Here is a 24110-nt window from a genome sequence, read left to right on the forward strand (position 1 = left end):
TCAGTGAGGAGGGTGAGTAAGGAGAGGGTAGGTTCTTATTCATTTTTTTCTGTTCCTTTCTTTTCCCTCAAAGCTTTTTAGTCATGGCAGGTGAGCTCAGAACCGTGTCATGCTCCTCCTGCGCAATATGGGAACTCAGAGGCTGCCAGTGTCCCTGATGACTACATGTGCAGGAAGTGTGCCCAGCTGCAGCTCCTGATGAGCCACATGACAGCACTGGATTCACTTTAGAGCATCCGCAATGCTGAGAATGTTGTGGATAGCACGGTTAGTGAGTTGGTCACACCACAGTTTAAAGGCCGAGGGAATGGGTGACTGACGGGCAGAGCAGTAGCAGGAAGGTAGTGCGTGAGCCCCCTGTGGTCATCTCCCTGCAAAACAGATATACATACTGCTTTGGATACTGTTGGGGGAGATGGCTCATCAGGGGAAGGCAGCAGTAGCCAGGATCATGGCACTGAGTGGCTCTGCTGCACAGGAGGGCAGGAAAAAGAATAGCAGAGCTATAGTGGTAGGGGATTCCATGGTGAGGGGAGTAGATGGGAGCTTCTATGGCCACAAATGGGACTCCAAGTTGGTGTGTTACCAACCAGGTGCAAGGGTCAGGGATGTCTCAGTGGTTGCAGGGCATTCTGGAAAGGGAGGGTGAACAGCCGGTTGTCTTGGTGCATGTAGGTACCAACAATATTGGAAAAAAACGGGATGAGGTCCTACGAACCAAATTTGGGGAGCTAGGAGATGGATTAAAAATTAGGACTTCAAAGGTAATAATCTCAGGATTACTACCTGTGCCACTTGCTAGTCAGAGTAGGAATAGTGGTATAGTTAGGATGAATATGTGGCTTGAGCAGTGGTGCAGGAGGGAGGGTTTCAGATTCCTGGGGCATTGGAACTGGTTTTGGGGGAGGTGGGACCAGTACAAACCGGACAGTCTACACCTGGGCAGGACTGGGATCAATGTCCCAAGGGGATTGTTTGTTAGTGCTGTTGGGGAAGGTTTAAACTAATATGGCGGGGGGATGGGAATCCATGCAGAAAGACAGAGGGAAGCAAAGCAGAGACCATAGCAAAAGTTAGAAAAGAGAGAAGTAAGAGTGTAGTACATAAAAGTCAAATGCAAAGGACACAAACGTTACTAGATTGTAAAAGGACAATGAGTGTAAGGGCTCTTCATCTGAATGCCCAAAGTATTCGAAACAAGGTCAGTGAACTTGTGGCACAAATCAGTACAAAGGGGTATGATTCAGTGGTACTAGTACGGAAGAATAGGCAGGGAGGTAAGGGAGATGGGGTAGTGCTCTTAATTCAGGATGAGATCAGGGCGATGGTGAGAGATGATATAAGATCCAAGAAGCAGAATGTTGAGTCCATCTGGGTAGAGATTAGGAATAGTAAAGGGAAAAAAATCACTGGTGGGAGTTGTGTACAGGCCACCGAATAATAACATTACAGTGGCACAGGCAATAAACCAAGAAATATGCGATGCATGTAAGAATGGAACGGCAGTTGTCATAGGGGACTTTAACTTGCACATAGATTGGGTGAATCAAGTTGGTCGAGGCAGTCTTGAGGAGGATATCATAGAATGCATCCATGATAGCTTTCTTGAACAGCATGTTAGTGAACCTACAAGGGAAAATGCTATCATAGATGTGGTCCTGTGCAATGAGAGAAGTAAAATTAACCATCTTGTAGTTAGAGATCCTCTTGGAAAGAATGATCATGGTATGATTAAATTTCTCTTACAAATGGAGGGTGCAATAGTTCGATCTAAAACAAGTGGATAATGCCTAAACAAGGGAGATGACAACAGGATGGGGGAATAGTTGGCTGGCATAGACTGGGAACATTAGCTATATGGTTGGACAGTTGAGGAACAGTGGAAGACTTTCAAAGAGATTTTTCATGGTGCTCAACAAAAATCTATATTCTAGTTAAAAGCAAGGACAGTAAGGATGGGGAGAGCCAGCCTTGGATAACTAAGGAAATAAAAGAAGGCATCAAGCTAAAACTCATGCATACAAAGTCGTCAAGGGAGGTGGGAAACTGGAAGATTGGGAAAACTTTAAAAAACAACAAAGAATCACAAGGTAAACAAGAAGGAAAGGGAAGATAGATTATCAAAGTAAACTAGCACAAAATATAAAAACATAGTAAAAGTTTTTATAATTATATAAAGCAGAAAAGGATGGCTAAAGTGAACATAGGTCCCTTGGAAGATGAGAAGGGGGAAATTAATATTGGGTAATGTGGAAATAGCCGAAGCCTTGAATGACTATTTTGTGTCAGTCTTCACGGTAGGGGACACGTCTAACATGCCAAAGAGAGATGTTATGGATGTGATGAGAGGTGAGGACTTTGATATAGTCGCTGTCACTAAACAGATAGTGATGAGCAAACTAGTGGACCTAAAGGTAGACAAGTCCCCTGGTCCTGATGGGATGCATCCCAGGATACTGAAAGAAATGATGGAAGTTATAGTAGAGACATTTGTGTTAATTTACCAGAATTCTCTGGACTCTGGGCAGGTCCTGGTGGATTGGAAGATAGCGAATATCACACCACTTGTTTAAGAAAGGATATGGGCAAAAGGCTGGGTAACTATAGGCCTGTTAGCTTAATGTCTTGTCAGGAAAATGCTTGAAGCTATCATTAAGGAAGAAATAGTGAGACATCTGGATAGAAGTGGTTCCATCAGGCAGACAGCATGGATTCCGGAAGGGTAGGTCCTGTTTGACAAACTCACTGGTGTTCTTTGAGGATATAATGAGCGCAATGGGTCGAGGGAAACAGGTAGATGTTGTATACTTAGATTTCTGGAAGACATTTAATAAGGTGCCACATAAAAGACTTATCCATAAGATAAGGATGCATGGAGTTGGGGTATTAACATGGATAGAGGATTGGTTAACAAATAGAAGGCAGAGAGTTGGGGTAAATGGGTGCTTCTCTGGTTGGCAATCAGTGGTGAGCGGGGTGCTGCAGGGGTCAGTGCTGGGCCCACAACTGTTCACGATATACATTACACTCTGTCCCATCTTCCAAATTGTTAGAGTATTGAAGTTTGCTGATGACACTAAGTTAAGTGGAAAAGCAAATTGCGCAGAGGATGCGGAGAATCTGCAGAGAGATAGATAGGTTAAGTGAGTGGGCAAGGGTCTGGCAGATGTAGTACAATGTTGGTAAATGTGAGGTCATCCACTTTAGAAGGAAAAATAGTAGATCAGATTATTATTTAAATGGTGAAAGATTGCAGCATGCTGTGGTACAGAGGGACTTGGGAGTGCTTGTGCATGAATCGCAAAAGGTTGGTTTGCAGGTGCAACAGGTTGTCAAGAAGGCAAATGAATGTTGACCTTCGTTGTTAGAGGGACTGAATTTAAGAGCAGGAAGGTTATGTTGCAACTGTACAGGGTACTGGTGTGGCTGCACCTGGAGCACTGCGTGCAGTTGGTCTCCTTACTTTGGAGGTAGTACAGAGAAGGTTCACCAGGTTGATTCTGGATATGAGTGGGTTAGCCTATGAGGAGAGATTGAGTCGCCTGGGACTATACTTGTTGGAATTCAGAAGGATGAGAGGGGATCTTATAGAAACATAAAAAATTATGAAAGGGATAAGTAAGATAGAGGCAGGAAGGTTGTTTCCACTTATAGGTAAGACTAGAACTAGGGGACATAACCTCAAGATTTGGGGGAATAGATTTAGGATGAAGATGAGGAGAAACTGCTTTTCCCAGAGACTAGTAAATCTGTGGAATTCTCTGCCCAGGGAAGCAGTTGAGGCGACCTCATTTAATATACTTAAGACACAGTTAGATAGATTTTTACATAGTAGGGGAATTAAGGGTTATGAGGAAAAGGCAGGTAGGTGGATCTGAGTCCACGGCCGCATCAGCCATGATCTTATTGAGCGGTGGAGCAGGCTCGATCGGTCAGATGCCCTCCTCCTGCTTCTATTTCTTATGTTCTTATCTCCTCATGGAGATTTACAAAATCGTGAGTGGCATAGATAAGGTGGATCGTCACAGTCATTTTTCCAGGGTAGAAGAGTCTAAAACAAGAGGGTCTTGGTTTAAGGTGAGAGTGGAAAGGTTTAAAGGGGACCTTGGGGTGGGGAGGGGCAAGCTTTTCACACAGAATGTGCCTGGAACAAGCTGACAGAGGAAGTGGCAGAGGCAGGTACAATGTTCAAGAGGCATTTGGACAGGTATAGGGATAGGAAAAGTTCAGAGGGATATTGGCTAAATGCAGGCAAATGGGACTAGCTCAGTTGGGCTGAAGGGCTTGCTTTTGTGTTGTATCACTGAGACTCTATGCATTTGAAGTAACAATTTAATCCTGTTTGATGTCCACATATCATATTTGTTATAATAGTTTGCAAGCTTACAGGCAAAGTTTATTGTTGTGTAAGTAGGATTGTTAATTAATAAGATAAATTACTTGAGGCTTTTTGGGAGCAAGATTCAATTAGGAATGTGTTTTTGTTTTCCTGGTATTTACATATTAGTGAAATTGCAAAATATGGCATTTTAAAATGTGACTTCTGAGAATTGTTTGTTTGAGTCAATAATCAATGAAAACCCATTTTCTGTTTATTCATGGAATTTCGGCGGAATAGTCTGTTCAATTACTTGATATTAATATTCAACATTCTGTGTCTGTGTTGTGATTTGAATGTGTACAGATGCAGAATAATGATTGTTTCTTGCCCTTTTTAAGAAAGAATGTTTTCTCTTCATTTTGTTGGTCTGGCTCTTCAATAAGTAATTGGTAGTTTAAAGAGCCAGACTCTGTTGGAGGACAGAGTAAATATTGGAAAAATTACAAGGGTAGACATGGCAAATGATGTCAGGCTCAGATGGTAAAAGTCTTAAGTGGAGGAAGAAGCTAGCACTAAAGAAGGAAAGGTTTTTGATGTTCTGGGTTGTAGGTGGAAAAATCTCAATGTCAATTTCAACTTCTTTATCCTCTGGGTTTTTAAGTAACTTAATTTTTTCCAGTTTCCAAATTCTTCATTGGTCTTTCCTCACAATATATCCTAGTTGTTTATACAGTGAGATGTGGAGCTTTTATGAGATTTTGACCGAGTTGGAGCCATTGGTTCCAACTGGAGAACTATAATTTGAAAAATATCCTCCAGAGTTGTTGAACAATATTTTTAACCAACATTATTCATTCATAAATTGTTAATTAACAATTTAAAAAAAAACTCATTTCCAATCTCAATATGATTGGTAACTAGTCTGGAAAATTTAGCATTTATGAATGCATTCATGGAGTGATTCTATTAGATAAGATGTGCTCAGAACTGCTGTGGCTCCAGAACCCAGTCAGGTTCCTCAACCATCACTGATGAAAGCTGTGACCTCCACTTCATATTACAGTGTGACATTGCAAAAAGTCAGATTTAGTTCTGTTTACTTGTTTGTTTACCTCATGTGTTTTAAAACAATATCCTGATTAACCTCTGTCTTAAAATCAATCTTCATACTTCTCCCTTATTTTCATGATATCAACTCTAAAAATTTCTGTTCAGTGAAAGTAAACTGATTTGCAGTGGGCTTTGAATAGGCAGCTTGGTGCTGAAGAAATAGTGTTCACGATAGGTTTACTGAGTGCTGCATCATATTGCAAAACAATTTTGCTGCTTACAGTGTCCAAGTGTGTTGCCTTGCCAGAAGTTATATAACAGAATGTGTGTTGGCTATTCTAGTGCATTGGGTCCTTGCACTTAAAAGCACAGAAGTGTCACTGAAATTGACATGATCAAGATTTGAACATTTTAGATGAAAGAACAGCTTAAGCAGAGAAAAGCATGTGAATTAATTTTTCATTTGTTCTTTTGTAGCAAACGAAGAAATTAATGCTTTTCTTTGTGGGGTGTTGTCTTTAGTAATCCTGCCAAATAATCAAGCAGCCTCCATGGACATAATGGAATTTGCTTTTCTTTTTAAGGAGATTTGAGGATATTTGAGTGGAACACCAGCAAGGAGGCATTTTAAACATTTTCAACTGTTGATGAGTTTTAAATAATCTTTCAGGTTAGGAATAAACACCTCTGAAATAGAAATGGTTAGTGGAGTTGTGTTTTATAGTGAGATTCTGCAACACATACATTTCAAATAGACAGAAAACAACTTTAATATTTTCAGAAACATGTTCAAATGTTCAGACATGCCTCCCAGACTTAGCTGAAATTGCTTATTAGCCAAATTTATCTTGTATCCAGTCCTAATACACCACCTCGAAATGAAATGCAGTAAAAAAAAGCAGATTTTAATTGGCTTTATCATCTGAATATTGGAAGTTAAAGCTGTGTGCAAAATAAAATATTGTTATTCCAGTTGGCAATTGAAGTATGTTGTGCAGTGAGCAGTATTAACACATGATAAACATGCATGAAAAAGCTTACTTTTATCCAATCACATGAACTGGATTCAAGTCAAAATGCCTGGGAGTGGAAAGGCAATGTTCTATTCCAATGCATCACATGTTCTTCAAAATAATTTGCTTTTCTAATTTTGGTGTTCAGTAAAATGACTTTGAGTGTTGCTCTTCCATTTAACTGATGATAACTATCAATTTTGTTGAAAATGTCATTCATATCATTGTATCATCAGGACATTTGTCATTTTGCTGCTGTTCATATGATCTCTTGTTTTTCATTCCAGGGGCTCAAAACTATGATGTGATCAGACTTTCAACCTATCGAACAGCATGCAAATTGCGATTTGTGCAAAAAAGATGCAATCGTAAGTTTTGGCTGAAAATAATTGACTTTTTCCTCAAGAGTTGAATTCGTGGGTAGAGGTGGGTCACTAAGTCAAAGGAAACTTTGAATATTGGGGACCTGTTGGACATGTAACTGGTATTTCTTGTTTATCTTTTATGTGAGATTAGTTTAAGGTAATTACCTAATGGGGAAAAAAATCAGACACTCAGGTGTGAATGTCAGACATTGATTTACATTACCCATGGTGTCCTGGCCAATATTTACCCCTCAATCAACAACATCAAAACACATGGGCCTGGATTTTGCGATTAGTAATGATGATGAAGTCTCTGGATTTGCCTTGATTATTTGTCAAAACTCACAGCGACAAAGATTTCTGCAGGAAGGTCTATGTATGCAGCAATGTGAAGGTTGGTGTCAAAGTGACCCTATAGGCTGTTCTCAAGCATTGAACTCAATACAGAATTGAAAGAGGGAACAAGATGTGAGCTGTCCAGCACCTGAGGATGGAACTCATTAGAAAATTTTGCACCATGTGAGAAGAGTCATAGAGATATACAGCATAGAAATGGTTCCTTCAGCCTACTGAGTTCGTGCTGACCATCAAACACCCATTTACATAAATACTACACTAATCACATTTTTAAAAAAAATTGCCTACATTCTCACTAACTCCCCCAAGAATCTACCACTCACCATCGCACTAGGGACAATTTACAGTGGTCAATTCACCTACCGACCCACATGTCTTTGGGATGTGGGAGCAATCAGATCACCCAAAGTGTGTGGTCACAGGGCAAAGTTTAGGTTTGTGACAAAGAGAAATCAATTTTTATTCCAAGTAAAGTAACAACAGTCAAAAACCAGGCACATACCAGGCAGGTTAGTTGCAGCTTGCAAGTTCGAGAATGTCACAAAACTTGGCAGTGCTATGAACTGTGAAGAAGATTGAGAGATTGCAACAAGATTTAATCAAACTGGTGGGATGGGCAGATATTGTTTAATGGAGTGAAATGTGAGATGATGCATTTTGGGAGGAAGAATGAGAAGAGGAGTGAAGCCTCATACTTTTAATGGCTGACACATCACATAGCAGGATAACTTTGACAGAAATGGAATGGTTTAGCATTCAACTTTTTGCCATTCGTTTGTGATGCAGACGAGTTGACGCTGTTTCCACAATTAATAGTAGGACAGTGGATGGCTTGGGTATTCAAACTTAACTCTGTACCTGCTTCTCACCTGGTATCTCTCTGTCATTTGCACATAAACAGCAGTGGATAGAATTGGCTTGACCTTGTTTTGACAAGAAAATCTGGTCCAAGGCAACTTGTGAAGCAATTCTTAAAATCACTTATTATCACTGTTAGCTACAGTGTTTTTAAATTTCTTTGGAGGTATTGTAATCCTCAAGCATCAGTCACGTTAAAATGGAAAAGATTCAACGATTCACGATTTTAACCTTGCTGTGCCTAACCTAATGTCCATAATCAGTAATTACATAGCCTAAATCTTTGATTTGCTCAGAGGATATAAATTCCTCAGGGCTCATTGTGATGTATGCTAATGAATTGGCAGTAATAAATAGCTCATGAACGGGTGTGATTTCAGATGTAACTTTCCAATTATGTCCCAAAAGAAATTCCACTACATGATGCAGGGCTTTGCTCCCCATTGTGTACAATAGCTCCTGTTAATTTAAAACATCATTTCTACCAAAGGACGCAGCTGCTTGCCTAGAACGAGAAATATAATCAGAAGGATTTAAGAACATAAATATCCATATAAAATGCAATACAAGTCCAATGAAAGGTCATGGTATCCTAACCTAGAAAGAAGAATTACACTGTAATAATAAAGAATTGACCTTTGCTCTCAGGATTTTCTGAGTTTTGATCACTGACAGAAATACATGTCACATTTTGTTCTCCAACTCTTAATTAGTCTGCAACAGTGCAGCAGCTCTTTTTGAGGAGAGAAATGATCCAAATGCAAAGACCCAACTTCTTAATTGCACAAAGCAATTCATTTAAGTTGAGTGTTTCAGCAGATGTGCATTCATGTTGGGAGCTGGAGCAAACTAAGATGAGTGATTTGTAGTTAATTATATTCCAGAAGTTTAAAATGCAATTGCAGTTTGGGTTTTTGCTCAAGATTTTTAAACTTCTGTTATTTTACTGATCTCCTGCTGATCTGGCTGAGAGGTAAATGTGTGAATTGCTTCAGGCACACAAATAATTCAACCCTACTGTGTTTAATTTAACAGGCTATTTAAACATGTGCAAGTGATTTGACTTCCCAATACTCGGATATGAAAGTCCATGTTGGTTTGGTTCTTGAAAATCCTAGTACATGCCCAGTAAATCTTGCGACTGTGTGCATGCATGTTTGTCCTTGTATTGTGTTTTCACCATTTAGATTTGTGAACCCTTCTGGGTGTAATACAAGAGAAAATATGAAAAATGTTGATGCTGTTAACCTGAGTAGTTTGAAAATGTAGCATGATAGAAAGATGATAATGATCAATATTTTTGTTAGAGGAATTTGTAAATCTACTGCCAGGGGCACAGTTATAATTTCAGGAATGTGTGTTTCCCTGAACGATTTTACAAGCTGGTTGTTCGTACTTTGGAATGTACACGCATGGTCTTCAGGTTGATGCATCTGAAATTCTAACCAATCTTAAAATGAATTCCATATTGGTTCCATGGGGATAGCAGTTAGTGTGGAGATAAGTTTCAGTATTGATTTTGGACTTATACATTGGTGGATAATTGTGAGAATAGCTGCAGTGCTTTGTGATTGAAGCCAAATACGATGTTTGTTTATTAGTCACATGTACATCGAAACACACAGTGAAATGTGTCTTTTTGCATTACTGAGAATGTGCTGGGGGGGCAGCCTGCAAGTGTCGCCACTCTTCCGGCGCCAACATAGCATGCCCACAGCTCCTAACTTGTACGTCTTTGGAATGTGGGAGGAAACTGCAGCACTCAGAGGAAACCCACGCAGACACGGGAGCATGTACAAACTCCTTACAGACAGCTGCCAGAATTGAACCCAGGTCGCTGGCGCTGTAATAGCGTTACGCTAACAGCTACACTACCGTGCCACCCCGAGTGGTTCCATCAATCCAACTAAAAGTTTGGTGAAGACCCAACCTGTGTTCCTTTTTCTATCAATGATAAGCACTTTCGGAGAAAAGGAAGAAAGAACAGACTCTTTTTAATGCAATGCCATTTTGACCTTGGAGCATCTCCAAGTAGATTATTGGCAATAAAATTTTCAAGTGTTTCCCTGTTGTAAATGTAGGAACATGCCAATTTGCATATAGCTCTCCATTTAATATACGATTGGAAAGATAGCATCTTTGATGCATCCCTTTGTCAAAGTCATCTGAGAGTATGAGCTCAAGTCCTGGTAGGATTTTTCATCAATGACCTTAAAATTTGAGGCAAGAATACTTAAAATGCATTCTAACAAGGAAGTATCAAAGTGAGGAGAGCAGAGCAGAATAGGGGATAGTGACTGGAGGGATAGCGAGATGAGGCAATAGTGAAAGGACCAAAGGAAGTGGAAGGGAGGAGGAAGCAGGAATAGGGCAGAAAGAACAGGAACAATGGAGGATAACTGGGATGAAAGAGTGAATGTTCCCAAAGACATCTTTGCTTTTACTCTTTTCCCACTTTTACATTGTCCCCTTGTTTCATGGTGGATCATTTGAAGAACTTCCACTCTAGCAGTCAAACAGGTTAATGCAGGTGTCACCCTGAGAAGATGCAGAAAAATGGGGCCTAAGGTAAATGGGGAGAATGGAAAGAGAAAAATTAGGTCTGTTACTTTGTTCATAGACATAACCAGGAAGTTAATTCTGAACTGCATTTATGTCACAGAGTGATAGTACAGATCATTATTGAAAATTGCTTCTTCTTGTATTCCTCAGAGGAAATCCTCTAAAAATGTTGCACCTAGTATTAGCTTTGGTTCATTAAATATTTAGCCCCTCTGTCTAACATGGGTTTAGAATGTGCATAGGTCTTGAGGGTCTTGTACCTTTTGGGAAAATGCTGAAAGATAAGTATTTGAGATACCAATATTGCCACAGCCAAAACAAAAATTTTGGGTCGAGTAAATGATTGGCCTTAGAAAATGCTTTGCCTTTGCAGTGTTATTTTGTTGCAAATAAGCTGATTAATAATTCAAATAGAAACAAATTACTGGTTAAAATCTTGCTATCTCACTGATAATTAGTAGTTATTTTTCATTGCTAGTAATAATGAATAAATCTTCCTTTCTCACTGATGGATAGTAGTTATTTTTCTGGCCTAGTAATTATGAGGCATGGACTCAAAATTCAGAGATGAAAGTTCAGATCCCACATTAGCAATTTGGGAACTTGAATTCAGTACATCAAATAAATCTGACGTTGAAAATGCTCGGTAATTATTGGGGAAGGCACCAGACCCACAGCAAAATGGTTGCCTCTGAAATGGCTAGCAAAGTATTCATTTGTACCAAACTTTTGCAAAAAGAGCTAGTGAGAATAAAACACAACAGAGCATTTGGCATTGATACAGGCAAACAATTGGGATATGACAAAGGTATGACAAGCCAGTTAGCTTTGAAGTTTTTCCTCGTTACTCTGGGGATGTACGAGAATTGGGAGGTTTGGCTCACATACAAGTTAGATGAATCTTTCAGTTTTCCAGAGTTCTCAGGACATCCCCATCCCAGAGAAAGCAGCACATTTTGTGCCCTTGCCATCTTCATTGCTGCTTCAACATGTTCTTCATGGAAGGTGATGATCCCTCAACTGAGGGAGGGCAATCAGCAGGAGGTTTGACCTGTAACACGTCATGGATTCTGGAACCATGACTGAGGAATACCAGTAGCATTCCCTCCTGTGGATTTTGTTTACCTTCCTCATTGAATTGAGGGACCAAATTGAGAGGAATCTTTACACCCTGTAAAGATCCTGTGGAGGTGAAGATCTGTTGGAATTGTTTACAAAAAAATGAGTTGATGATTCCAATGTGTAAACATTTGGAATGCATTGCAGTAAAGATAATGTCGTAGTCAGTATTTGAAATGCATGTGTTTTCCTAATTAAGTCATTTTAGGAATTGTGAGGCAATGTGGGTCTGTTTTTTTTTTGCTTTGACAGTTCATCTTCCTTCTCGCCTACAGTCCATCTTGTAGATATATGGAACATGATTGAAGCTTTTCGGGACAATGGCCTCAACACCTTAGACCACAGCACAGAAATTAATGTATCTCGATTAGAGACCATCATTTCATCTATCTATTACCAGCTGAATAAACGCCTTCCAACCACCCATCAAATCAGCGTGGAACAGTCCATCAGCTTGCTTCTCAATTTTGTCATAGCAGCATACGACAGGTCAGTGCTCAGCCAGCCTTGCGCACAATGGTTGCTCTTTAGTGTCAGAGCAGTGATGGTTAATTTTTATTTTAAAGTTGCTCTTAATATTTGCATCAAGTATTTGTTCTTGCCAGGTAATGAAGTTTATGTTGCTTACGGTTTTCGGTTGTCTAAAGTCAGGGGAAACCATTCTCTCATCCGGGTATATTGAATTTTCACCTGGAACGTATCATCAGGGTTTGGCACTCAGACTGACCTGAAATCTCACCCATATTCTGAAGCTACTCTTGGGAATGTTATCCAGATTTATTGTCACTGGAGCTACTGATGAGGGTGGGAGAGTAAGTTCATGAACCATAGAATGATACTGTAGGGAAGCAGATCATTTCAGGTTACTGTGACACCTCCCATTCACCTGCTCTTTTCTCCAAGGCCTAAAAATAATCCTCCCTTCAGCAATTACTCAATTCTGTGTTGAAAGTTGTTTTTGAATCTCTTTTCTGCCGGTGTATAGCAGATCAGAATGCACCATGTGAAGATATTTTACCTGCAGTTCTTGAACCTGTTTTCTCAGATTTGTCATGTACCATTTGAACCAGTTTTTCTTTATTTACTATCCTGTCTTGAGGGAGTGAACACATATTCCTTTTGTCTTCCATTTCATGAAATAATTCTAGCCTCTTCATGAAACTGAAATTATTTACCCCAATATTATTTGAGTTAATCTTTATGCTGCTTCCATGCTCTTGACATCCTTCCTAAAGTGTGTTTTCATGAATTGCCCACAATATTTTAGATGAGGCAAATCAGTATTTAAAGACATTTTGCTTAACATCATAGCTTATGTAGCTTGTTTCTGTGCATGAGACCTGGTTGTATTGTATCTCCTTACACCAGCCTTCTCAAATTGTCATGCCTTCTTCAAAGTCTTGTACTTGCAGCAGCTTTGACCCTGCGTGGCTTTTAAGTGGGGGGAAGTGTTAGTTGAGTATTTTTCAATCAAGGGAATTACTTAAACAACAGCTCCCCACTCCTGCCAGCACCATCTTGTGCTGAGCTGCGAGTGTAACATTGCTGACCTGCTTCTGGAATCTTCTCCTTACCTCAAGTTGTGTTGAAGATAGCAGAAAGGAAGATCTTTATGAGCTTGTGATATGAGCAATGTAGTTGGGTTTATGAAACTTTTTGGGGGGGTGGGGGTAGAGAAAGGAAAACCAAGTAGGGGATTTGATGACCTGCAGAGATTTAAGTTTGAGCCTGAGCTGTCAACCATGTTTGTCATGGTGGGGATGGAGGAAGGAGATAATCTGTGCCCAGTGATGTATTTGTACAGTTCATAAGAACACTGGCCACAATGGTGTCAATAAACTAATAAGGGATGTGAAATGTGCCAATGGAGAGAGTCTGGAGGCAAGAAGTGAGGAAGGAGTCAAGTACCAAAATCAGCATCCAGAGCTTGATGAGGTTTGGGACAATTTAATTTGAGCTTTCCAGAATTTAAAGGGGCTCTTTAAACCTAGTAGTGGGGAGGGGAGAAAAGGATGGGTTCAAATTTGTAGCTCATCCTGATCGGCTCCGATGTGCCCATTTCTCATCTTAATTAAGGTGGGCTGAGGGATGGATACCAAACCTCCCCAGAACCATACCCTTAATAGTGTAATGAGGAGGCATTCCTCAAACTTCATGACAGCTTTTAAGTACAAGTATAATTAGCTGGGTTACCTGGTGGTCAGGAAGTCCATTATCTGAAGGCTTCAGAATAAGGGTTTGCCCACTTAGGATGGAAATGAGGGGAATTTCTTCTCAGATGGTTATGAATCTTAATTCACTTACCCAGGGTGTTATGGAGGCCAAATCATTGCATGTACCCAAGGTTGACATGGACATTTTTTGACTTCAGGGGAGTGGAGACTTAAGAGGAACAAACAGCAATGGAGCTGAGGCTGAATCTCATTGAATGGCAGATCAGGCATGAGGGGTATATAGCTGATTCCTGCTCATATTTTTCATACACCAGTGTCCAGAAGACTGCCTGGATGAATAGCTAAGTGCTTTTCTAAGAGTATGTGTGCACAGTTAATGTTGTGGCAGTGACTGTAAACTTGGTATTCTTTTGCAGTGAAGGGCATGGGAAGTTGACTGTATTCTCAGTCAAAGCTATATTGGCAACAATGTGCGGAGGAAAAATCCTGGATAAACTTCGGTGTAAGTACAAATTAAATTTTACTGATAAACATTTGAAACAGTCCAGTTAAACCTTTGGCATTTGCTGATATGTGCATTCTTAATTTATTGACGTGATCAGAATTCTGGATGTGTTTTCTTTCCTACATTTAAGGAGTCCCAAGGCACTAGGTCCAAATGCTGCCTTGACATATTTGGCTTTGCTGTTCAAAGGCTAAGCCTACTAAGCTGCTGGTGGAGCTGTGCATTACAAGTTTAAAAAAACATATGGTCTCATTAATTTTCTGTATAATGCAAGAAACTTCATATTCTGTATTTAATTTTAGTAACAAGTGCACGTATTGGATTATTCAAAAATTGAAAAATTGGGCAGTTGTTCCAATATAAAGTAGCCTCCCCCAGTTTTCATTTAGATTTTGACTCTGAGAGAGTACTTTATTTAGTTTGTATTTTCTTGGTATGAAAACTATGCCAATGATTTTTAATTTAAAACAAATTGCAGAGTTAAATAAGAAACAAAAATAACTTGTTTACAAAACATTTTTAATCCTCTGAACTGATTCAAGTCTTAAGAGATTATAAAGGAGGTCTGTATTTACTGTGCAAGATGGCTTTGTATGTACATATTTAAAAATAAGCTTCAGCTCTATATTAAGATTCTTAACCACAAATGGCCTCCAAATGGTTTGCAGTTGGACATAAAGTGAAGAGAATGACAGATTTAATTATAGTTTGCCTTCCAATTAGTTGAATTTGTTGTAATATTTTAAGATATATTTGGCAACATCCTGGCAAATATGGGGAGTTGTTGGGGGGTGGGGGGGGGGGTCGAATAAGGAGAAGTGAGAAGGAGGCAATGGGCATGGGTACTGTGCCTGAGCCTGCTTGGGGGGGGTGGGGTGGGTGTTGGAAAGAGAGAGTGTTTTTGTGCTGAGGGGCACCTGTCGTGTGCCCACCGTTGTAGGAGTGTGAATGTTCACACAGCAGAGCTCGGCCAGCTGTCTTGGCCCCATCACCACAGCATGAAGACTTAACTCTGTGAAGTCTGTGTGGTAGCTGGTGTGCAACAGCTACCCTGCATTATAAGAAATCATGCACAAGCAACTTGTACTTGCCTAAGAAGATACCTGGCAGTTTCATGCAGTTACTAGAGGCAAAGTTTTATGAGTGGTATGCTTTAATATAAGATATTACACATCATTTCCATTCTCTTGGTGCTCCCATGAGTGACAGCAGTGACTAACCTGGACCCAACAGTGTCTGGTCTGTGAGTTACTGTGCTTGGCCCCCCGCTTGCCATGATAAAAAAAAAATTTTGAAGCTTGAAAGGTGGTCAAATGTAGCAACATGACCCTTGTGTGTACTGCTCCCTGTTTTACTGAGCTAAATGGAAGGATGCGGCTCTGCATACCTGATTTGAAAGGAACACCATCTGCTTTTGAGCTGCCGCCATCTTATGACGTTAAAATGGACATCATCATAAAATTTCACCAACATAAATTTATCTTGCATTTCATCTCTGGCTGTTGGCTGTACAGGTCCCAAGTGTGGTTCCAGAGTTGTTAGTGACTTGAATTCAAAGATCCGTGGTTAAGGGAAAAGACAGACGTCTGTGTTTATGCCCTGCCGGTATGTTGCTTTCCTGATGCAAAAGTAAAGGGCATCACTGAGAGACTTCAGAGTATTCTGGGGGCTATGGAATGAGTCAGGATCTTTGGTATAAAAGATGGAAGTAGAATGGAGATCCAGTGTTTAAAAGCATGGTGCAGGAGGGAAAGTCTCAGACTCTTGTGACATTGGAATTAATTCTGGGTAGGAGGCACTTGTTCAAGATGGATGGGTACATATTAGTAGTGAGTATGAGTGCAATTGGCTACAAGAATGGTCAGACAGGTGGCAGATAAAATTTAAGGCAGGTGGTGAAGTGGTAGACTTTTAGGAAAGAATAAGCAGAGACACTATGGACTAAATAGCAATGGATAGTGATGGTCATGGATAGTGATTTGGAACATGTCAGATGGGAAGGGATGCATTCCCTGGCATTACCATTCCTCGACGTTTCAGAAAATGATATTCCAGGGTTTTGAGTGCTCACATGAAGCACCAACATCAGCATGGATCAGTTCAACTAAATCATCAGTTTCTGTGAAGTACATTATGTCTTAGTGAGGAGTCACACTTTAAGTATAAAAAGCATACTTATTAGCCATCCTAACTTAGTACAGCAGAGTAGCCTCCTCCTTTGGCATTGCTTTCTTTGTTTGTAAGTGATTGATGGCTATTTTGTACTTTTCAGTAACAGTTCTGGTATCTTGGTTTTTGTTATACCTGCAAGAAAAGAGAACTGAGGGCATATATTGTCTTTCACTGGCTTGGATTAAGAGCTGATTCAGGTACTGATTCTTTCCAGATTGAGTTTGATTGGATTTTTTGAGGAGATAAGTAATTGTGTTGTTGAGGATAGTGGGGTTGATGCAGTTGACATGGACTCCTGTAAGGCTTTTGCCAAAGTTCCACACAGGAGGTTGGTTTCAAAGGCAAGAGCCAAGGGTAATTTTGGTAAATTCAATTTGAAACTGGCTTTGTGATAGGAGGCAGAAGGTGATGGTCAAGGGTTGTTTTTGTGATTGGTAGCCTTTGACCAGTGGTGTTCCTCAAAGGTTTGTACTGGAATCCTCACTGTTTGTTACAGATATTGAAAATCTGGATGTAAATGTAGGAAGTTTGATTAGTAAGTTCACAGATCACATGAATATTGGTGGTGATGTGTTGTTGATAGTGGTCTTCAGTTACAGAAATGTATTGATCAGTTGGTAAGATGGGCAGAGCAAAGTAAGATGGAATTTGATCTTGGGAAAATGTGAGCTGAGGCATTTTTGGGAGGCTAGGATGTATTCAATGAATGCTAAGACACTAGAAAGGACTAAAGAACAGAGGAGACAGTGCACAGGTCCAGGGATTTCTGAAGGCAGCAGCACAGGCAGATTTAAAAAAAAAACAAGCTGCTGGAGGAACACAGTGGGTCAGGTAGCATCTGTGGAAGGAAATGGACAGTCAATGTTTTGGGTTGAGACCCTTCATCTGGACTGAGAGTAGAGGGGAGATATCCAGTCGAAAGAGGTTAGGGGTGGGGTGAGAGCTGTAAAGCAACAGGTGGATCCAGATGAGGAGGGCGGTGATTGGCAGATGAAGTCAGGTGGGGGAGGGAAGGGTGGGGATCATAACAAGGGCTGGGAGGTGATAAGTGGAGGCAATAGCGTGCTGCAGATCACTGAGTGTGATAAGAAAGGAAGGTGAAGAGTGGAACCATATCAGGGAGAGACAGTGGGCAGATGGGAACAGTGGGGAGGAAAAACGGGGTGGGGTCCCCAATGGGAGGAATGTATGGGCAATGGGCAGATGGAGTAGGTAGGGGAGGGGGAAGAAAGAAACTGGGGGGTGAGTTTGGAAAGAAGGGTGTGTGAGAGGGGACCTGGGTAGATCAGAATGAGGAGAAAGGGACAGAGGGGGAGCAGGTTACCTGAAATTAGTGAATTTAGTATTCATGCCATTGGGTTGTAGACTACCCAGGCGAAATATTGCTTTCTGCTAACCCATCACTGGTAAGAGTTGTTGGCAATTGTTATTCTTCATTATTCACTGGCGATCAATGAGAGGCATCTTTCTTAGCTAACATAGAATGTTATCACAGAAGTACTTATGCTAGTTTTCCTATCTTTTGGCTGGTTTAATTACATTCGGAGTCCACCTTGTGGTAAATGATTTTAAATTACATTTCGTTTTTTGCTTCTGATAACTCTACTGTCTCTCAATCAGTTTGCCCGTTTTTAGTTTGTGCTCTCTTTGGTTTGTTTGCACAGGGATCCAACCTTTAACTATTTTGCAACTTCTCTGCTTGTAGTTGCATGAAAACAGCGCTTCACAATGTTTCCGAAATTTGCATTTATTCTTGCAGACTTGCTCTTCAGGAGTATTTTTGAAACTACCACATCTGGATGTTATTTTTCCAAAAATCAGTGTTATACTGCAGAGTGAGATATTAGTGAGTAAAGTGTTGAGAGTATTGCTCTCAACTAGTTGACAGGAAATTTAAAATCAGAAAAACTGCAGATGCTGGGAAATCTAAAATAAAAGCAGAAAATGCTGGAAATACTCAGCAGGTCAGGCAGCTTATGTGGGAAGAGAAACGGGGTTAATGTTTCAGGTTGAAGTCCCTTTGTCAGAACTGGGAAGAAGATGAAAGAACTTTGTTAAGTTGCAGTGAGTGTTGGCCAGAGGGGATTTCTCTGACGGGATAAAAGTAGGGTGGCCATGGGGATAAACTGTAAACGAGTTGATACAAGCTGTGACCCGCAAGCAATGCGACATTTGTCCTTTCACCTCTTCCCTTCCAACCAACTCAGAACCCAAACGGTCTTTCTAGATGAAGCAATGATTCACTTGTACTTCTTCCAATGTTGTGTACTACATTCAGTGTTCACAATGTGATCTGTCTGTTGGAGAAACCAAATGCAGATTGAGTGACTGCTTTGTGGAGCACCTATTTTCAGTCTGCAGGGGTGGCCCTGAGTTTCCAGTTATTTGCCATTTTACTTCTTTGTGCCACTTGAAAAATTGGGACCTCAACTCAGCGCCTCATCTTCTGTCTGAGCACGTTGCAGCCTTCCCAACCAAATATTGAATTCTACAACTTCAGCTAACTTTATTCCTCTGAATATATCGGTTATCCATTTTTTTTAAGATAAGCTATCTTTATTAGTCACATGTACATTGAAACAAGCAGTGAAATGCATCTTTTGTGCAGAGTGTTCTGGGGGAAGCCCGCAAATGTCGCCACGCTTCCACCATGCCCACAACTTCCTAACCTGTACATCTTTGGAATGTGGGAGGAAACCAGAGCAGCTGGAGAAAACCCACACAGACACGGAGACTGTACTAACTTCTTATGGACAGCAGCTGGAATTGAACCTGGGTCGCTGGTGATTTTAACTCTTGTTTTTTTCCTTTTTCCTCTGCAAGTGGATGACATGCTCAGCCTGATCTGCCAGACATGTCCTCCTACTCTGCATTTCGCAACTCCTGCATTCTTTTGTCTTTGTGCTCACTCTCTAACTGGTCCCATTCTCTCATTGAGCAGATACCCTTGTCTACAGTTTATTCTCACGGTCACCCTGGTTTACCCTTTCAGAGAAGCACGCCCTCTCTGCTGCTTAACAAGCTTCTTTTGTCTCCTTCCTAGTTCCAGCAAATGGTCTTCGACCTAAAATATTGAGCCTGTTTCTCTTCCCACAGATGCAGCCTGATTCGCTGTGTATTTCCAGCATTTTGGATAGTAGACAAGAAAGTTATTATGATACATAGTTGTGCACGTTACAGTGCTGCTGATCGTTTTGAATGGTAAATCAAATAGATGTATTAAAGAAAAGATTCAAACTTTGCTGCCACTGGAGATTTTTGTTTTTGGTTTAAGAAGGAAATTGCTTCACCTGCATTATCTGCTCACTGACTCCCACTTAATTATTCATTCTCTGCTTAACATGTTGTGTAAGACATTGTTTCATTGTGATTCTAATGTCAATGTCTTCCTACCAAATATAAACTGATTGTGAAGTCCCAAAACGATTAAATTACATTTATTTGTATTTTTACTTTATTTGCATGCTGTGTGTAGGATGAACATTTGAGAATTCTCCATTATCCAGCAATTTCCATTATGTGTCAGAAGCCTCCCACCCTTTTACCATGCCCACACTCTATTGTGGAGAGTAATGGAGATGCCAGTGTATGTTTTTTTTTTACCAGTTCTGCTATCATGAAATGCAGTGTATTGGCTCTGCACGAATGATTATTCCCTCAATTATCAGTCATTATCATGTGGGCCTCTCCCCTTCCCCCCACAGCAATGGATAATGATAAGTTATTGAATTCTACAGTGCAGTATTTTCCCACTACTTTCATGAAAGTTTAGGTGTTACCGGCACTTTCAATGCAAGTTGTCATTCTCAGCAATTTAGCTCTGAACGAATAATAAGTTTTATGTAAAATGTTTCTTTTTGAGTTCTGTCACCTGCTGATATCCTACATAGTTTGATATCCATTGCAAGCTTGATCTAACCACGAAGCTCACCAGACCTGGCATCAGTCCCTTAGCCAATCTCTGGACGATTTTTCGAAAGCTTTCTTTAACATTGTAGCCATGCGTTATTTGACAGTTATTTGAGGTGTTGTTCCTCGAGCATGCTGAGGAGCAGGTCATTTACTTCTGCAGACTCTGTGTCTGAGAGGGGAGTCAGGAAGCTCCTGAAAATCGTCGAGACCTGGTTAAACCAAGTGTCCTGTCATCTTTTTATGATGGGAGGTTGGCAGCACTCAAAACGAATTGATAATAAAATTCCCTTCTTGCTGTGACTATCAATTTTGAGCTCTAATAAATAAAATTATTTTCGAGAACAATTTATTTTAATAGATGATGATCCTGCTTTGAAGTTCATCCATAAATTCTGCATGGCGATAATTAAAGAAATAGAATTACTTAATCCATGTTTAGGTTTAGCACTCAATAACCTGCACTTTTATGTTTTACTGTCTATCATGACTTGTTTGCTCAAAATTAAAACTCAACTCGAAGTAAGCAAGTGGTAAACCAAGAGGACCTCAAAGGTAGTAATTTCCAGATTACTGCCTGTGCTAAGTGACAGTGGGTATAGGAATAGAATGAGGTGGAGGTTAAATGCGTGGCTGAGGGATTGGGGTAAGGAGCAGGGTTTCAGATTTCTGGATCATTGGGGCCTCTTTTGGGGCAGGTATAACCTGTTCAAAGAGGACGGGTTGCACTTGAATCCCAGGGGGACCAATATCCTGGTGGGGAGGTTTGCTAAGGCTACTGGGGAGAGTTTAAACTAGAATTGTTGGGGGGGTGGGATCTGAACTGGAGAGACTGGGGAAGAGGTGTTTGGCTCTCAAATAGAGAAAGCTAGTAGTAGGTACGATAGGCAGGTGATAGAGAAGGGACGTGCTCAGACAGGTTTGAGATGTCTATTTTAATGCAAGGGGTATTGTGAACAAGGCGGATGAGCTTAGAGCTTGGATCAATACTTGGAGCTATGATGTGGCGGCCATTACGGAGACTTGGATGGCTCAGGGACTGGAATGGTTGCTTCAAGTGCCGGGTTTTAGATGTTTCAGAACAGACAGGGAGGGAGGCAAAAGAGGTGGGGGAGTGGCACTGTTGATCAGGGATAGTGTCATGGCTGCGGAAAAGGTGGACGTTGTGGAGGCACTGTCTATGGAGTCTCTGTGGGTGGAGGTTAGGAACAGGAAGGGGTCAATAACTTTACTGGGTGTTTTTTTTATAGGCCGCCCAATAGTAACAGGGATATTGAGGAGCAGATAGGGAAGCAGATCCCAGAAAGGTGTGAGAATAACAGAGTTGCTGTGATGGGGGATTTTAATTTCCTAAACGTCGATTGGCGTCTCCAGACAGTGAGGGGTTTAGATGGGGTGGAGTTTGTTAAGTGTGTTCAGCAAGGATTCTTGACACAATTTGTAGATAGGCCTACAAGAGGAGAGGCTGTGCTTGATTTGATATTGGGAAATGAACCTGGTCAGGTGTCAGATCTCTCAGTGGGTGAACATTTTGGAGATAGTGATCATAATTCTATCTCCTTTACATTAGAACTGGAGAGAGATAGGAACAGACAGACTAGAAAGGTGTTTATTTGGAGTAAAGGGAATTATGAGGCTCTCAGGCAGGAAATTGGAAGATTAAGTTGGGAACAGATGTTCTCAGGGAAAAGTACGGAAGAAATGTGGCAAATATTCAGGGGATATTTGTGTGGAGTTCTGCATAGGCATGTTCCAATGAGACAGGGGAGTCATGACAGGATACAGGAACTGTGGTGTACAAAGGCTATAATAAATCTAGTCAAAAGGAAAAGAAACGCTTACAAAAGGTACAGAGAGCTAGGTAATATTCGAGATCTGGAAGAGTATAAAGCTAATAGGAAGGAGCTTAAGAAGGAGATTAGGAGAGCCAGAAGGGGGCATGAGAAGGCCTTGGCAGGCAGGATTAAGGAAAACCCCAAGGCATTCTACAAGTATGTGAAGAGCAAGAGGATAAGGTGTGAAAGAATAGGGCCTATCAAGTGCAGCAGTGGGAAAGTGTGTATGGATCTGGAAGGAATAGCAGAGGTACTTAATGAATACTTTACATCAGTATTTACTACGGAAGAAGATCTGGGGGATTGTAGTGGGGACTTGCAGAGGGCTGAAAAGCTTGAGCATGTAGATATTAGGAAAGAGGAGGTGCTGAAACTTTTGGAAAGTATCAAGTTGGATAAGTCGCTGGGACTGGATGAGATGTACCCCAGGCTGCTGTGGGAGGCGAGGGAAGAGATTGCGGAACCTCTGATAATGATCTTTGCATCGTCGATGGAGACGGGAGAGGTTCTGGAAGATTGGAGGGTTGCGGATGTTGTTCCCTTATTCAAGAAAGGGAGTACGGATAGCCCAGGGAAATATAGACCGGTGAGTCTTACCTCAGTGGTTGGTAAGCTGATGGAGAAGATCCTGAGAGGCAGGATTTATGAACATTTGGAGAGGGATAATATGATCAGGAATATTCAGCATGGCTTTGGCGAGGGCAGGTCCTGCCTTACGAGCCTGATTGAATTTTTTAAGGATGTGACTAAACACATTGATGAAGGAAGAGCAGTAGATGTAGTGTATATGGATTTCAGCAAGGTGTTTGATAAGGTACCCCATGCAAGGCTTACTGAGAAAGTAAGGAGGCATGGGATCCAAGGGGACATTGCAGTGTGGATCCAGAACTGGCTGGCCCACAGAAGGCAGAGTTGAAGGGTCGTATTCTGCATGGAGGTCGGTGACCAGTGGTATACCTCAGGGATCTGTTCTGGGATCCTTACTCTTTGTGACTTTTATAACCGACCTGAATGAGGAAGTGGAGGGGTGGGTTGGTAAGTTTGCAGATGACACAAAGGTTGGGGGTGTTGTGGATAGTTTGGAGGGCTGTCAGAGGTTACAGAGCGACATAGATAGGATGCAGAGTTGGGCAGAGAAGTGGCAGATGCAGTTCAACCTAGATAAATGTGAAGTGGTTCATTTTGGTAGGTCAAATATGATGGTAGAATATAGTCTTAATGGTAGGACTCTTGGCAGTCTGGAGGATCAGAGGGATCTTGGGGTCCGAGTCCATAGGACGCTCAAAGCGGCTGCGCAGGTTGACTCTGTGGTTAGGAAGGCATATGGTGTATTGTCTTTCATCAATCGGGGAATTGAATTTAGGAGCCGAGAGGTATTGTTGCAGCTATATAGGTCCTTGGTCAGACCCCACCTGGAGTATTGTGCTCAGTTCTGATTGGCTCACTGCAGGAAGGATGTGGAAGCCATAGAAAGGGTGCAGAGGAGATTTACAAGGATGCTGCCTGGAATGCAGAGCATGCCTTATGAAAGCAGGTTGAGGGAACTCGGCCTTTTCTCCTTGGAGCGACAGAGGATGAGGGGGGACCTGAGAGAGGTGTATAAGATGATGAGAGGTATTCATCGGGTAGATAGAGGCTTTTCCCCAGCACTGAAATGGTGGCCACAAGAGGACATAAGTTTAAGGTGCTGGGGAGTAGATACAGAGGAGATGTCAGGGGTAAGTTTTTTACTCAGAGAGTGGTGAGTGCATGGAATGGGCTACCGGCAATGGTGGTGGAGGTGGATACGGATACGATAGGGTCTTTTTAAGAGACTGTTGGATAGGTACATGAAGCTGAGAAAAATAGAGGGCTATGGGTAAGCCTAGTA

At 41.2% G+C, this 24110-nt stretch overlaps 1 protein-coding gene across 20 annotated transcripts in view; it reads left to right on the forward strand.

The window, feature by feature from the left end:
* dtnba (dystrobrevin, beta a) overlaps window positions 1–24110 on the forward strand; it is a 397891-nt gene that overhangs the window by 146300 nt on the left and 227481 nt on the right. For all 20 annotated transcript variants that reach the window (XM_052024099.1, XM_052024088.1, XM_052024100.1 and 17 more), the window contains 3 exons: window positions 6672–6752; window positions 11921–12134; window positions 14236–14321. In XM_052024099.1, the coding sequence (XP_051880059.1) occupies window positions 6672–6752; window positions 11921–12134; window positions 14236–14321 (381 nt within the window). The remainder of the gene's footprint in view (window positions 1–6671; window positions 6753–11920; window positions 12135–14235; window positions 14322–24110) is intronic.

This window comes from Pristis pectinata, chromosome 10 (assembly GCF_009764475.1).
Source record: "Pristis pectinata isolate sPriPec2 chromosome 10, sPriPec2.1.pri, whole genome shotgun sequence".
In the NCBI taxonomy this organism is placed as follows: domain Eukaryota; kingdom Metazoa; phylum Chordata; class Chondrichthyes; order Rhinopristiformes; family Pristidae; genus Pristis; species Pristis pectinata.